Source organism: Hyperoodon ampullatus, assembly GCF_949752795.1.
Source record: "Hyperoodon ampullatus genome assembly, chromosome: 1".
Lineage (NCBI taxonomy): Eukaryota > Metazoa > Chordata > Mammalia > Artiodactyla > Ziphiidae > Hyperoodon > Hyperoodon ampullatus.
This window is the reverse complement of record NC_136914.1, coordinates 109,573,027-109,588,661: the sequence shown is the minus strand read 5'-3', so window position 1 is coordinate 109,588,661 and position 15,635 is coordinate 109,573,027. Positions and strand designations below refer to the sequence as shown.

Here is a 15,635-nt window from a genome sequence, read left to right as displayed (position 1 = left end):
CAAAAATATAAAACTGAAAGTACACTAAGGGACACAGTGGATGAGAACCAAAAGAACCAAAATAAAATAAAGAGTTTAAAAACATCAAAGAAAAAGTGAAAGACATAGAAGACAGGCAAAGAAGATCCAACTTGTGTGCGACTGGAGTCCTTAAATAAGAAAAATAAAATAATGAGATAGGACAGAATTAATGTTTTCTGAAGGCTTTAACTCCAGGAAAGCCTGAAAATAAAAGAACTGAATCTACATATTTAAAAGGCACTAAATGAGCTAAAATGCTCAGCCGTAGTCACATTCCAGTAAAATTAACAGCCTTTAAGATAAACAAAACATCTTCCAGCTTCCAGATAAAAAAAACCAAGTCATTTACAGGGAAAAAAAATCAGTCCACAAAGGAAAAAACAATTAGACATTAGATTTGTTGATAACACGACAACAATGGAGCAAGGTATTCAAGAAGCTCAAGGAAAGAAAGTGTTGGCCAAGGATTCTGTATCCAGCCAAGCTGCACTTTAGGTACCAACACTAAAGAAAAGTACTTTAAACATGCAAGAATGTGAAGAAAACTGCACTCAGGTTGTGGAATCTACTAGCTCATGAGTTTCCTCTAAACAAGAGATAATTTTGGAAAGTACAACAAAAGGACAGGTAGTGAACATTATATATATTTAATTGCAGATCAAAGACTAAAACAAAGGTGAAGTTACAAGTACAAGATTAGTATGTAAACACTATCCACCTACCAAAGGAGAAATACAACCCTAAAAAAAAAAAAGAAAGGTAGAGAAGGAAGAAATGGGAAAATAGAATAAGTTCATTGATTTCTACACAGAAAATAGTAAGTGGAAACAAAATGATATCATTTAAAGCAGAAAAACAAAATAGGATAAGCCTAAGAAAAAAAGAACTAAGGTCATTATAAAGTTATCAGTATGCAGTTTTTAGATATAAAGTTCTAGTAACTTCTATGACAAATAACACTCTTCTTAAATTAAATAAAGAAAACAGACTGGACTTCCCTGGTGGCGCAGTGGTTAAGAATCCATCTGCCGATGCAGGGGACACAGGTTCGAGCCCTGGTCCGGGAAGATCCCACATGCCACAGTGCAACTAAGCCCATGAGCCACAACTACTGAGCCTGCATGCCACAACTACTGAAGCCCACGTGTCTGCAGCCTGTGCTCCACAACAAGAGAAGCCACCGCAATGAGAAGCCTGTGCACCACAATGAAGAATAGCCCCTGCTCGCCGCAACTAGAGAAAGCCCACGTGCAGCAACAAAGACCGAACGCAGCCAAAAATAAATAAATATATTAAAAATAAAACGAAATAAAGTCACTTGAGAAACAGTCCATGCAAGAAGAACACACTAACCCTCCTTTGTTCCCCTGAAAGCAGGAAACAAAGCTCCTATGGGAAGATATCCTCCCTATGCTGGAGGATGGAGGGCATCCTTATTACCAGAGATACAGAGTTTGGGGCAGAGGAAGCTGTATAAACAAACTTCATTACTTCTTCATTAATTTGCTACTCCAAGCCCAAACCCTTTTGTTTTGTCAAATCTTCACAAATAATTTACTCTTTGTCTAAAAAGGTGTATAAACAACATGCTTTGGTCACCTCTTGAGTCTTATACCTATGGGACCACCATATGTACGAAATTAAATTTGTTTTTCTCCTATTCATCTGTCTTGTATCTATTTAATAATTAGACCAGTCAAAAGAACCAAAAGGGGTAGAGCAGAAATTCTTCCCTCCCCTAAATAGACATATATACAGTGCAGAATATTTTTAAAGGATATTTTTTAACGTCTAGACTCTTCAAAGCATCAATGGCAAGGAGTTTTTAGAAAAAGGTAAAATGATTAAAGAAACTAAAGAAACATAACCAAATGAATCTTAACTGAATTCTGGTTTTGGAAAAGCAACTATAAAGAATTTTCTTTTGACAACTAGGTAAAATTGAATGTGGACTGAATATTAGTGGATTATTATGCAATTACTGTCAATATTTTATATATGATAACCATATTTTGGTTATGTAAGAGAATGTTCTTGTTTTTAGAAGATATACGCTGAACTACTGAGATATACATGCCATGTTGTCTGTAACTTATTTTCAAATGGTTCAACACAGAAAAAGAAAAATGTGTATGTGTGTACATGCATGCATGCATATGTGAGCATGTGTCTGTGTGTATGAGTACCAAGATAGAGAAGGAGAGTGGATGAACATATATGGCAAACTATTAACTGGCCCTTCCAGGTGGAGAATATACATGATGTCTAACTATTCTTAAACTTTTTACATATGAAATTTCATAATAAAAAGTTGGTTTTAAAAAAGTGAACGAAATAGAAAATAGTAAATGATAATCTGGAACATGTCAAGCACAGAGGCCAACAAAAACAGGAAGAACCTAAGAACATGGAAAAAAGTAACAAGAAGAAAAATGAGTAACTGCCATATAATTAACTGTTATTAAATTATAAGTCCTGGGCTTCCCTGGTGGCGCAGTGGTTGACAGTCCGCCTGCCGATGCAGGGGACGTGGGTTCGTGCCCCGGTCTGGGAAGATCCCACATGCTGCAGAGCGGCTGGGCCCATGAGCCATGGCCGCTGAGCCTGCGCGTCCGGAGCCTGTGCTCTGCAGCGGGAGAGGCCACAACAGTGACAGGCCCGCATACCAAAAAAAAAAAAAAATTATAAGTCCTATTTGCTCATCATACACATGGAAGGGAGGATGAGGCAAAACGTTATGAAGCACAAATTAAATTATTCTTAAATAGTTATACAGCACTGTTAGGTGTTCTGGGGATACAAAGAAGAAAGAGAAAAGAATCAACATTAGTTGAGTTGCCTCCAAGCTCCAGGCACTAAATCCTCAAAAATGACCCTATGAAATGAGTGGTGATATCATCTCTATTTCTTCATCTAATAAGTAAGAACCAACACTGTCCCTGCCCCTAAAAGTTTATAACTTAATTGATAATACATATTCATAAATGGAATATAGAATATTAGAATATAGTATACTACAGTGAGATATTCATGGTTCAGATGCTACTAGAACTAAAAGGAGGCAAATAATCATTTTTTGAGTCCTTACTATGAGCATAAAGGAAGAAATGATCTTTTTCTGAATACAATTTCAAAGGAAACTTTGATGATGCAAGTAGTGTATTGCAGAACAAAAGAGGTCTTATGAAATGGGAATGGAAGATAGGGCACTTCAGTATAAGCACAAGCACTGGAGACAGAAAAATTCAAGAACTGTTTTGGGGATACAGATCAAGCATTTGGCTGAAATAAATCTGTAACGTAGAAAGTTAAGAACTAATTTGTAAACTACTATGAAAGTAGTTTGAGATCAGACCATGAAGATCCTGGAATGCGATGCCTACCTAAGGAATTTTAGTAAACAGAAACCATTAGCTGTGTTTTAAGAAGTGGACCAATATAAGCAAGTCTTTTAAGTAGGTATATATGGCTATAACATGCAGGGAAAAGGTAGGGAGATAGTCTCGTTTACCCGTTAAAAGACTAGCATATTGACAGACAGCGTAACCAAGCAATCCTACCCTTTGAACTAATAAGGCAGTCAGCTGTCTGTGCTCCACTCCGTACCCTCACTAGCTACTGTCTACTCAACCTAGAAAACTTTCCATATTCCACTTTTTTTTTGAGTCACCCTGACTCTATTATGAATTTTACACAAACCTGGGTATCTTTCGCATATTTAGATGTAAAAAATAGTATACCAGAAGGTGTTTCATAATTATGAATTTTACACAACTCTATTATGAATTTTACACAAACCTGGGTATCTTTCGCATATTTAGATGTAAAAAATAGATAGTATACCAGAAGGTGTTTCATAATTACATACATTTAAGGAGAACAAAGCTTCTGTTACATTATTAGAACATTATGGTAATGGAACATTTAACCAATTACCAATATTCTCAGATAGGTGGTTAAAAAAAGAATAAATGATATGACTATATCACTGATTTCTCAAGTGGGGTTCCTCAACTAAACCAGAGAATGACTATTTTCTCAATTCTCCCAAGAATGGTACCAAACTAGCACTATTCTAAATACACGGAAGTTAAGTCATTGTATACAATGCATGTCTTGTGGCATTAGGGCTTAACTCTTTCCTGGAACCCCAGTTTAAACAGGCTGTAAAATGAAGACTATTTGCTTACTTTAATAAACTCATAATAAATTGAGAAATAAGTGAAACAGTTTGCAGAATGGTTGTTACTGCATCAAGAGGACCTTGAGTAAACATCTATTTAAAAAACCCAAAACTCATGCACTAGTTTTTATCTCATTTATCTCATCAAAAGTTACTTATTTGATCACTTCTCTATCTGCCTGTTCTTAAATATTTTCCCTAAAAATTTATTATTTCAATTATTTTGTCTCACCATCCTTTTCAATACTCTACTGCCAGATAACCTTCTTAAACACCCATTTTATCATGCCTCTTTCTTACTGAAAATAAAATGGTAAAAGATAAACAATGAAATAAATGTAAAGTCCTATAACAACTTAACAGGGCAGCTTGGGGTAGCACAAAATACATGGGCTTCTTTGGGGAGGGTTAAGCGAGGCTCAGGCTTTTAAGTCATTTGGGTTCACATCCTAGCCACAGAGTCACTGTGTGCCCTCTGAAACAGTTATCTAATATTTTCTAAGTTCCTGTTCCCAAATCTTTAATAAAGAGGTTTATGCCTCTCTCAGTTTGTGATGTGGTATTTGAGAAACCCTAGCACAGTATCTGGCACCTGGAAAGGCTGTCAGTTAATACCAGTTAACCTGATGTCATTGTAAACTTTCTTGAATTTTGCTACCCACTTCCTTTTCAACTTTGGCTTGATCTTCAGCCTCAACCAAACACATCTCTTCAATGTTCTTGAATTCATGCTCATTTTTCACCCTAAGCTTTTATTTTGCTATTTTTCTTACTTTTAATCTGCTTTCTTTCTACTCAACAAACCAAACTCTACCCATCCTTTATGATCTGGAAGATTCAGACCCAATTCTTCCATTAGACCTTCCTCGATTCTACCATTTCATACTGATTTGATTTTTCTTTGAAAGAGTCTAGATGTATTGTCTGTATTAATTTTTTTTACATTTTATCATAAAATTTTAGAGAAGGTAGACTAGTGGTAGGCAGTAGACTCGTTAAAATGTAATTTTAATTCTGGTAGCAAAGTAAAAACGGAGCACTCTTCTATGTTAAAGACCATCAAAACCAAGCTAAGGAACAGACTACTGAGTCTCTAAACGTAAGGTATTTGACTGCTGAATATACAAATATACTCACATTTCGACAAATTATGTTCTTTGAATTTGGATACAATAGCACAATAATAAATAAGTGTTCTACAAGTAGTAGATATTCAATAAATATTGGATTGACTAATCAAATGGCATAATTTACATAACTTTCTTCAAGGAACTAAAAAAAACTATCATGGGATTCTCTTTTATCTTTAGATCATTTTTATGTAGTAAGAAGGAAAGTACTATAATTTCCAGTTACGTTTGATCAGTAACCTCAGGTTATATCTGCACATAACAAAATGAAGTTGTAAACAAAATAATTCATATAGAATATTCAGATTTTTTAAAGAAATAATTCAATAATTAATGGAGGCAATGAGTGATGAACAAATATAAATGTTCAAATATAAAACAAATATAGCATCAAAGCTATTTTCATCTATCAAAGATAATCAGTAAAGAAACTGAAAATTGTACACATCTTCAGTTGAGAGTCCCAGATAATTTTTCTTATCTTTGTTATATAAATCCAACAGGAATTAAGCTTAATTAACATTTTTCCAAATCAGCAACTTCAGGAAAGTTGCAGGAAAGTTGTTAAAGAAAATGGGCCATTCACAATTCATTATAAATACTTAAAGAACATGAATATGAAGGGTAGACATGATTCCCAGAGGAACATTCCATATAACTGTGAGAAATGATGTGATATTGAGTGTTTAGTCCCACACTGTACTTAAACCAGTGCTTCTCAAATTCTTCCACTTAAACAGTCCCACCCCTTGACAAAATATTGTTATAAAGGCTGGGGAGAAGGAACATGTATCCCGATGAGTAGCATAATCCAAAACCATGCCACAATTCTAAATTTCTCATGCTTTATCTTAAAAATTCATGCTATAAAAAGATATGCCATATTTATTCTTTGGCTTTGCATATCTTGTGATACAAAATCATCTACTCTAAGTAATATATTTGACACAGTTGGTGAAGCACTGAATTAATCCAGTGTATGTATATCTGAAAAATATTTTCCCGGATTATGATACTGGAATAATTTCATTTTATAATGCCAGGGATAAATAATAGTGAAAATTGTTTGACATACGTTGAGTACTAATTACATAAAAGGTATTATTAGGTTTTTAATATATATCATCTTAATTTTCAAAATGTAAAAATTATTATGTTAACTGTAATGAAGGAAATAAGGCACAAAGAGATTAAATAGCTATCCCAAGGGAATAAAGCTAATAAATATTAGCCACTTCGTACATAAGTGTTTGTTATACGATTTCATCAATATTCTATTTTTACAAAACTCTCTTGCTCTGACCTGTGTTTTTACCTTACTTTTCAAGAATTTCATGGAGGTGTACCATGAACAGCCCAATCAATGGCCACTAATGTCTAAAAAGAAACTTTTAATTAGTGTTACAGCTTTAAGACTGATCAACAATGGATAATGTGAAACCATTTATATTAAAAAGGAAACCAATATCTAGCCACTAAATTGAGTCAATCTTAAGGTCCAAATAAGACTTAGCATTGTAAATAGGATAGGATGTAAATTTCATACACAAAATCTAGACCTGATCCAAAAAGGCAGCATGTAGTGACAGAGAGAACAAGGACCAGAAGTTACTTAGCAAACGGTAAGTAACCTCTCATTAGCTTCTGTCACTAGTTAGAACACTCACTAGTGTTCTAGCATCACTAGTGTCACTCAAGTGTCCTCGAGTAAGTCACTTGCCTCTCTGGAACTTACACTCAACATATGAAAGGAATGTGTTAGCAGATTTTTAAGTTCCCTTCCATTCATATCTTTAATTCTATTCATAGCTTTAATCCCATTCATAGCTTTAATTCCATTTATATCTTTAATTTTGCTGCCCACTCATTTCAATTTCTAAGTTTCCATTACTCTCAGCTAGTACCTTTTTATCAGTTTATTTTTAAGCAATTAGTTTTTTTTTAAATTTACATCTCTATACACTCAGATATCAGTCTTGGTCCTTCTTCTTAAAATATTTCCTCACTCCTTGCTTCTTAACCACTTCATTTTACAATCTGGAAGTACTGAACACAATAAAACTGGCCAGTAAAAACTGCTGCCTTAATAGTAAGTTTACTCTGAGCCCTACTGTCAAAATGTTTATGATATCAAAGGCTACTTCAGTGTATTTTTTAAAAGCTTTGGTGATTTGACATTTCAGGTTAAATTATATGGTGTTTTGTTTTTTTTTTTTGCGATACGCGGGCCTCTCACTGCTGTGGCCTCTCCCGTTGCGGAGCACAGGCTCCGGACGCGCAGGCTCAGTGGCCATGGCTCACGGGCCCAGCCACTCCGCGGCATGTGGGGATCTTCCCGGACCGGGGCACGAACCCATGTCCCCTGCATCGGCAGGCGGACTCTCAACCACTGCACCACCAGGGAAGCCCTATATGGTGTTTTTAATGCAAATATTTAAGTACATTAAAAGCCATAGGTAAGCAATGTCACTAACCATCTTCCAATTTGATTTGCAATCTGCTCTTCTAATTTCTGCAGCTCCAACGTGTAAGCCATTATTCGAGCATTGCACACCATGAGATTCTTAACTGCATGCAAAATCTGGTCTTTCTGAGTGCTCAGAGAAAGGAGTTTCCATACCCCTTCTCGTATTCGAACTTCTAAATCTATTTTTCCTTGAATGCTGCAGTCCTTTAAAAAAAAGAGAGAGAGAAAAAGCATTTTTAAAAGGCAGCAAAACCCCAAATTATAATATTTCTTTTTACCTCTAATAGATGGAAAATGTACTATCTAGTATTATAATTTTATAATATATTGGGAAAGTAACAAAGTTTTAATGTATGATAGTATAAAATCTTTTAAAGGCTCTGTGCAAAATCTTAATTTCTTGCTTTATTAGGAAGTCTTTACAATCTACTGGATTAACAGAACAGAAACAAAGGTGAGAAATAATACATATTCTTACTGTAACTGTACAAGGTTGAATAGTGTCCCCCACGTATTCCTGTCCTCCCAGAACCTTAGAATGTAACCTTATTTGGACATAGTTTTGCAGATGTAATTAGTTAAGATGAGGTCATACTGGATTAGTGTGGGCCCTAAATCCAATGACTGTTGGCCTCATAGGAAAGCCAAGTGAAGACAGAGAGGGACACACAGAGAACTCCATGTGAAGATGGAGGCAGAGACTGGAGTAATGAGTCTACAAGCCACGGAACACCAAGTATTGCTAGCAACCACCAGAAGCTGGAAAAGGCAAGGACAGATTCTTCTCTAGTCCCTTCAGCAGGAACATGGCCCTGCGGGTACCCTGATTTCAGACTTCTGGACTCCAAAACTCTGAGAGAACAAATTTCTGTTGTTTTAAGCCACTCCGTTTTGGTAATTTGTTATGGCAGCCTCAGGAAACTAATACAAGAATATAATAACCAATGTGAACAATACAGCACGTGCATGTATTATTCAAGTTGCACTGTGAGATGGCAAGATGTAACTGATGACACTAAATTAACCAAGGAAAAACTTTCTAAAAGAACAGATGCTGGGGGCTTCCCTGTGGCTCAGTGGTTGAGAATCTGCCTGCCAATGCAGGGGACATGGGTTCAAGCCCTGGTCTGGGAAGATCCCACATGCCGCGGAGCAACTAGGCCCGTGAGCCACAACTACTGAGCCTGCACGTCTGGAGCTTGTGCTCCAAACAAGAGAGGCCACGACAGTGAGAGGCCCACGCACCGCAATGAAGAGTGGCCCCCACTCGCCGCAACTAGAGAAACCCCACGCACAGAAATGAAGACCCAACACAGCCAAAAATAAATAAATAAACAAACAAATAAATAAAAGAACAGATGCTGAATAAAGGAACTAAAGTTTAACAGCAGAGAGGTAACAGGCTATTTGTTAGGGTAAGCAATGTAAATAAAATCTCAGAAGCAAGAGAGTGAAAGAACTATGCTAAGAAAATGTCAGAAGCTTTAGCTACCTGGAACAGAGACTTAGAACACAGTTTTGGATATATTTATTTTAGTTTTAAGAGTCACCATGAAACTACTAAATCATTTTAGTTCTGAAAGTCTTTCATTCTGTACAATGATCTTAAAATGGCCTGGCTCTATAAACAAGATTCATATGTAACATCAAAATTCTATAAACTGAAATGTACTGCTCTGATTTAAATTCAGTGACTTTTTAAAAATTATAAATCACTAGATACTCTTTAATATACTACAAACATGTAATAATGCTTCAGTATGTCTATTTCTAAAAATGAAGAGATCATCCTAGCTTCTGCAGTTAAAAAAAATGAATGCTATAGTTTACCTTTTAACTGGAATAAAATTTATATTAAAAATCTGAATGAATCTAAGAACAAAATTTCCAGATATTGAAAGGACAATCTTTTCAAAAAGAAAAGCTGAAAGTTAGAGCAATAGTCTATGACTACCCACAAAGAAAAACTGCAGATGATTTAACTTGGTTATCCAAATCAATCAAATGTACTATTCACACGCAGAAAACAGATCTGTTTAATTACCTTCTGTAATTACATCATGTAATAGCCACATAAAAACCTTCTTTTGTAGTATAACTCAAAACTGATGTACTATATAAATGTAGTCATTTGCTGCTTTTCCTTCTTTACACATGACTGAATTTCAACAACTCCATCTCATCTTTTTATGACTTGTCAGTCCCAAAGTAAATTCTTCTTTAATGTAATTAGTAATCAATTATAAGAAATATCTATGTGACCCATATGTCTATAGAAATAAACTCTGGCAGGCGGGTTAGTATTGGAGAGTCTACTTAGGGAGAAACTTGAAAGTGGGATGAATAACTTTACCCCACAACTCAAATATAAACGAATACCATCTGGTGCCATTAAATTCAAGTTTGCTTTTTAAATACTACAGTCAGGCAGCCAGTTGAAGGACTAGCACAGTCCTTCTTAAAGCTGGCTGCACATTAGAATCACCTCAGGCAGAGAGGAAGGGCCTTACAAAAGTACCTAAGCTTATGACCTACCCCAAAACAATTAGGATCTCTGGAGGTGGAACCTGCTCTTTTTTTTAAAGTTCCTCTGGTGATTCAGTGCACAGCCACCGCAGAGGACCAGGGCTGCACTACTTGAAATTCCCCAGCCATCTGGAAAGTTGCAACAACCTTTAGAAACCAGTAGGTGGCCAGAGACAACATTAAGGAATCAGTTTGGACTTCTAAGGTTTCCATCTGGTAAATGAAGATTGTCTTTCTTCATCACTTATTGATAAAGACTTCATAAAAGTAGAGAGGCATGGGATATAGTGGAGAAAGGAAATGTAAAGTCAGGGTTTAAAAAAAATTACAGTATTTTTAAGATTAAATATTCAGTAAGGAAATGAGATATAGCTAGCAGATATTATATTAGAATTCTGTCCTTTAGAGCAGGGGGCAGCAAACTATAGCCTGGCCAGTACCTGTTTTTGTAAATAAAGTTGTACTGGAGCACAGTCACACCCATTTGTGTTGTCTATGGCTACTTTCAAGCTACAAAGGCAGAGCTGAATAATTTCAAAAGAGACTGTGTGGCCCATAAAGCTGCAAATATTTACGATTTGTCCTTTTGCAGAAGTGGTTTGCTGATCCCTAACCCAGCCAAATGAACATACTTAGCAAACTATGACCTTACCTCCCCTGCTCTACAGTGAGTGGATGTGGATCTGGGAGGGCTGACAGAAGAGGGATAAATTAAGTGTATGCATTTTTTTATTGGAGTATAGTTGATTTAAAATGTTGTGCTAGTTTCTTTTTTTTTAACACATTCAGGGTGAAAAAAAGGACCATTGTATTAGCCAGTTTTGTGTTCTCCATACAAGTTCTTTTAGTATAGTATATACTATAATATAGAGTACACATCTATACTTTACATGCAAAGAAAACATCTCTGGTCAAGGAAACTACTCTAGCCAAGAAAAACATAATGGAGTCAAAGGACTTGTCTTAAGTTAAAAAAGGGTACAAAGTGCTCCTAGGCTAGGAGTGATGTCTAGTGCGAACCACAGTGAGAACAATGATCATGTAATGAGGGTGGCATTCAATGGTGATGCTTACTGACCTCAAAGAGGAAGAGTAGGGAGCGAAAATCATCACTGCCTCAACCATAATGGCAGAGTCAAGACTGACTAGGGCCCGTGACAAAAGCATGTTTCCCTGTATGCACCCCTCTTAGAAGTGTGTGAATTCAAGCCTCCAAGAAGAGCGGAGAATGGGGAGAGAGCCTTCCTTTTGTTATTTCTTCTTCAATTTTCTAAATAAGGGCTTGCTATCAGGTCAAACAGAACCCTTATCTCGCAGGTATTTAAAGTCAGGCTGGTAAAAATAAGTGGATACGGCAAGGCTAAGAATGAAACAGATGACTTAAATGTGCAAACTTAGATAATGTAGAAAATGGAAATATACTAGATTTTAAGAGCTAGAAGGGCACAAAGGAAGTACAAAGAAAGTGGCTTTAGTGTTGGAATTAAGCACTGACTAAAAAAAAGAAAAAAAACAAAACAAAAGAAGTTGGTCTGCTGGTAAGAAAACTGTAGTAATCCAGATAGAAACTATCACCCACATAATGGGTATAGTTAAACCATGTTAGCTAAGAGACCAAGATGAAAAAGATTGCAGAAGAGTATATACAGTATACATTCTTTCCAAAAGAAATTTTGTGTATTTTAAGAATTGTTTACATACAGAGAAAAGTCTAGAAGTTGTTAACAGTGCTCATTCTGGGGAACAGAATTGGAGAAAGAATTCTTAAATTCATGTTTCTGTCTATGTTTACTTTTCTGCAATGAGAAAATATTATTTCTCGAATTTTATTTTTATAAAGATTTCAAAAGCTTAAACATTTGTAAGAAAAGGTAGGTGGCTGCCCCAACTATTCAGATGAATGGGACAAAAGATAATAACAAAAATAGTCATCTCTCAAGCATGTATGAGTGCTAGGTACTGTGGTAAGTACTTTAAAGAGGTTCTCAAATTCCAACAAATTTCTGTGATAAGCAGTTTACCATTCTACAACTGCAGAAACTGCAACTTAGAAAAGACAGGTAACTTATTCAAGGCTGCACAACAAACAGAGTTGGATTTTACCTTAATCTGACTCCAAAGCCAATATTCTATGCTGTGAGTAGTCACAGATGACTCTAAGGTTTGAGTAGAGGTGTTACACTAGTGAGCGACCATCTCAAAATCTTTGGTGCTATCCCTATCTGATGGCAGGTTCATTAGGATCAAAGGAAACAAAAAAAAAGTCAGTGTTAGTCAAGTATAAAATTCTCTTACTGACCCTCAGTATTCCTGTTAGGTTAAAACCTATTACTATTTTGCAATTTTTCTCCAAGATCCAAACAGAAGGAATTCCACAACTCAATTATTTTAATTTGTTGCTGCCTAAGAATCTTTAAGTAATGTACTTTCCTACATGTAAATAATCCAGTCGTTATGTATATTTAAATATTTCTTTTCATTCCATGTAGCTAAACTTCTTTTATGACCTTATCCTCTTATCTCTTTTGTACCATACAAAAACATTTACTGGTGCACACAGCTCAAGAAATATACTTGATCGGCCTCACCAACACCTACATGGTAAGTGCAAGAACCTCAAGATCACCAATTCACTAGAAATCAAATTTAAAAAAAAAATTAGTACAATCAAAGGGAAACGGAGCAGGACCCTGTGGTCCTTGCCCGCCATGTCCTCAGCCTGCCTTTTTGCCCGTGGAAAAACTTGAGTCAAACGATAAGTTTAATCAGAGAAGTGAGAATATGCAGAAGCAAAGAAAAGCAGTCAAACGGGACAAAACAATAATAATTTAGTCAGTAAGCCAAGTCGAGGGCCTTCAGTTCCTTCTCAAGGGCTATAGGTAATATTCTGAGCCACATCCTGGGAGCTGTCTGATAGGTACTGAAACCCCCAGCAGGTGGACATTAACTACATGGCGACCAAACTGCGCCGTGACATAAGCTGCCAGAATCCGAGAACTGGCCTCAAAGAAATGGGAACAAACCAACCCTGGAACTGAAGGTTAACTGTGTTTAAAATAATCACGACGACGCTGGTCAGACCACTGCAAGACCAATTTCAAGACGGCTGTCAGAGCTGGCTGTGCCGTTTCCACATGTGGCCCCTCCCTCTGTCTACAGAAGCTCATGTCCAGCGGTTGGCAGCGGGGGAGAGTCAGCCTTTGGACAGGCGTCCACCACCGCACCCCACCACCCCACCCCGGCCTTTGCCGGCATCCAAAACAAAGCAAACTTTCCTTTCCACCAATCTTGCCTCTTTATTGGCTTTTGAGCAGCCAGCAGCCGGGCCCCAATTTCGGTAACAAAAGTACATAACACGATAGAACAGAAAAGAAACACTCTGCATCGAAATGTTTGAAATTTTTGAAAATGCTGGCATAACACAGCATAAATTACTGATAAAGTTACTACCCTCTTTGCATAACGACTCAAGGTCTTGCTTTCCTTTTCACAGCATTATGGAGACTTTCTAACAATTTTGTATCTGCTGAGGGTTCTAAGGTTTACAGAAAAGAAAATGGGTTGCTAAGCAAAGGTAATAGGTGGGACCATACAAAATTGCTAATATTCTACGAATTTTGACCTACAAAACTCGGAATTTCATATGGTTTAATCTACTTTAAAAATAGGGAAAACACGGTGGAGAGTAAACTGGAAGTGGAGATCCAGCTCAAAGACATCAGAGTTCTAAGTCCCATCTTTTAAGTTTTCTTTAAAGGTTAAGAGTGGAAAGTATAAACTTTTAATAACTGCCAAGAAATAATGTTGGACTATATTAAGTAGAAGGGTTCCTAACACACATTTTACATGGATAAATACCAAACACCAAACTTCTCTCCTATCCAATTCAAAAAGAATCCACTATCAGACCAACTTTTTCTCAAGTTCAGAGGTTGCAGTTTACTTCTCCACCCCTCTCCACCAAGTTTATACTGTGTGTAGACAAAGCTCCTACAGTGATTGTGCTTTGCATCAAATCTAGTAATAAGCCAAGTGTCCTCCACGGGCCTCGGGTGGGCTTCCGGGAAATCCCGGGTCTCCCATTCCCCCTGCGTCACCCACCCTTGCAAAAAGACAAGCGTCCCAATCCTGGGAGGAGGGGTAGCGGACAGGTGCGTCCCAAAACGCGCTGCGAGACTCCGGCGTCGCTTCCCCATTCCAGGCCTGTTTCCTCCCTCAGAAAATTGGGGGCGGGGGTGGGGAGACGGGAACGGGGAGATTTCCAAGCTCCATTAGGGCCTCAAAAAGTGCAGTCGCCTAGTCCTTTGTTCCTGGCCACGGCGGAATACGAGACGCGAAGGCGGGGGGGGGGGGGGGGGTTCCTGTCGTCCAGGCAAAACGACCGCTTGAGGACCTGAAGCCGGCTCCCTTCCTCACTCACCTGCTGAGCGGGAAGCCCCGCCGGGCGGAGCTCGGGTCCCCTCAGGATCTGCCCCTCCATCACCAGCGCCACAGCCAGGGCCGCCGCCACTTTTCCAAAGGTAAGATTTGAAAAGCCCGCCCCTGGCTGGAGCAGCAGAGGACGCCAACCGCCGGGACGTCCCGGCCGTACCAAGTCCCGGCGCAGGGGAGGGGGCGATGGGGCCTGCGAGCCGGCGCGCGCACGCGCAGTGGGCGCGCCCCGCGCCGCCCACGCCTGAAGGTTGCAAAGACCCGAGTTCTCAGTGCCCGCTGGACAATAGGGAGCTGCGGGCCGACTTAAGGCAACGCTTGGGGTGTGGGCGGGCCTGGGACAGGAGTGGGCGGGGTCGTGGGGAAAGCACTGGTCACTGAGCGCACCTGACCTGGTGCACGATTTTGGCTGCTGGTTTTCAAGGCCAGCGTTTTGCGCAGGGAGCTTTCGGCCTGCATCCCACTGTAGGCCCTCCAAAGCCCTCGGGGTGGGCTGACCCAGGCTGCAGTCCCTGGACTCCCACAGACAACCCGTGGTCTCACTCCCAGAGAACCAAATGACATTGCCCTCAGCGATCACTCTCACACACAGCGCAGATTGTCACCCGGGGTCACTTAGAGATCATGGCCTTATTAATCAGGCTGGTGAGACACCGTGTCAGGCATTTCACAAGCCCTTTTCTTTTGTCCACAGTGTTTCTTTGTAATTCCAGATGCCCCTCCCCCCAGCCCAGTAGTCTGTTATTTCTTGCAAAAAACCTCTTTCAGTCTTTCCCCACCAACATCCAAAGTGACAGCTGAATGAGGTATCATTTCCCCAGAGTCCCAGTTCTTGCTGTCACTAAAGACCATTATTAAGACCCCTTTAATCATATTG

The 15,635-nt window shown here is 38.4% G+C and overlaps 1 protein-coding gene across 1 annotated transcript in view; it reads right to left on the bottom strand.

Annotated features, from left to right (window-relative positions):
• Positions 1–14,807, bottom strand: part of RTKN2 (rhotekin 2) — a gene marked incomplete at both ends in the record, with an annotated part of 68,414 nt that extends 53,607 nt beyond the window's left edge. The window contains 3 exons of the mRNA XM_079711169.1: positions 6,410–6,417; positions 7,809–8,005; positions 14,748–14,807. Of these exons, the coding sequence (XP_079567295.1) occupies positions 6,410–6,417; positions 7,809–8,005; positions 14,748–14,807 (265 nt within the window). The remainder of the gene's footprint in view (positions 1–6,409; positions 6,418–7,808; positions 8,006–14,747) is intronic.
• Positions 14,808–15,635: the final 828 nt, after the last annotated feature.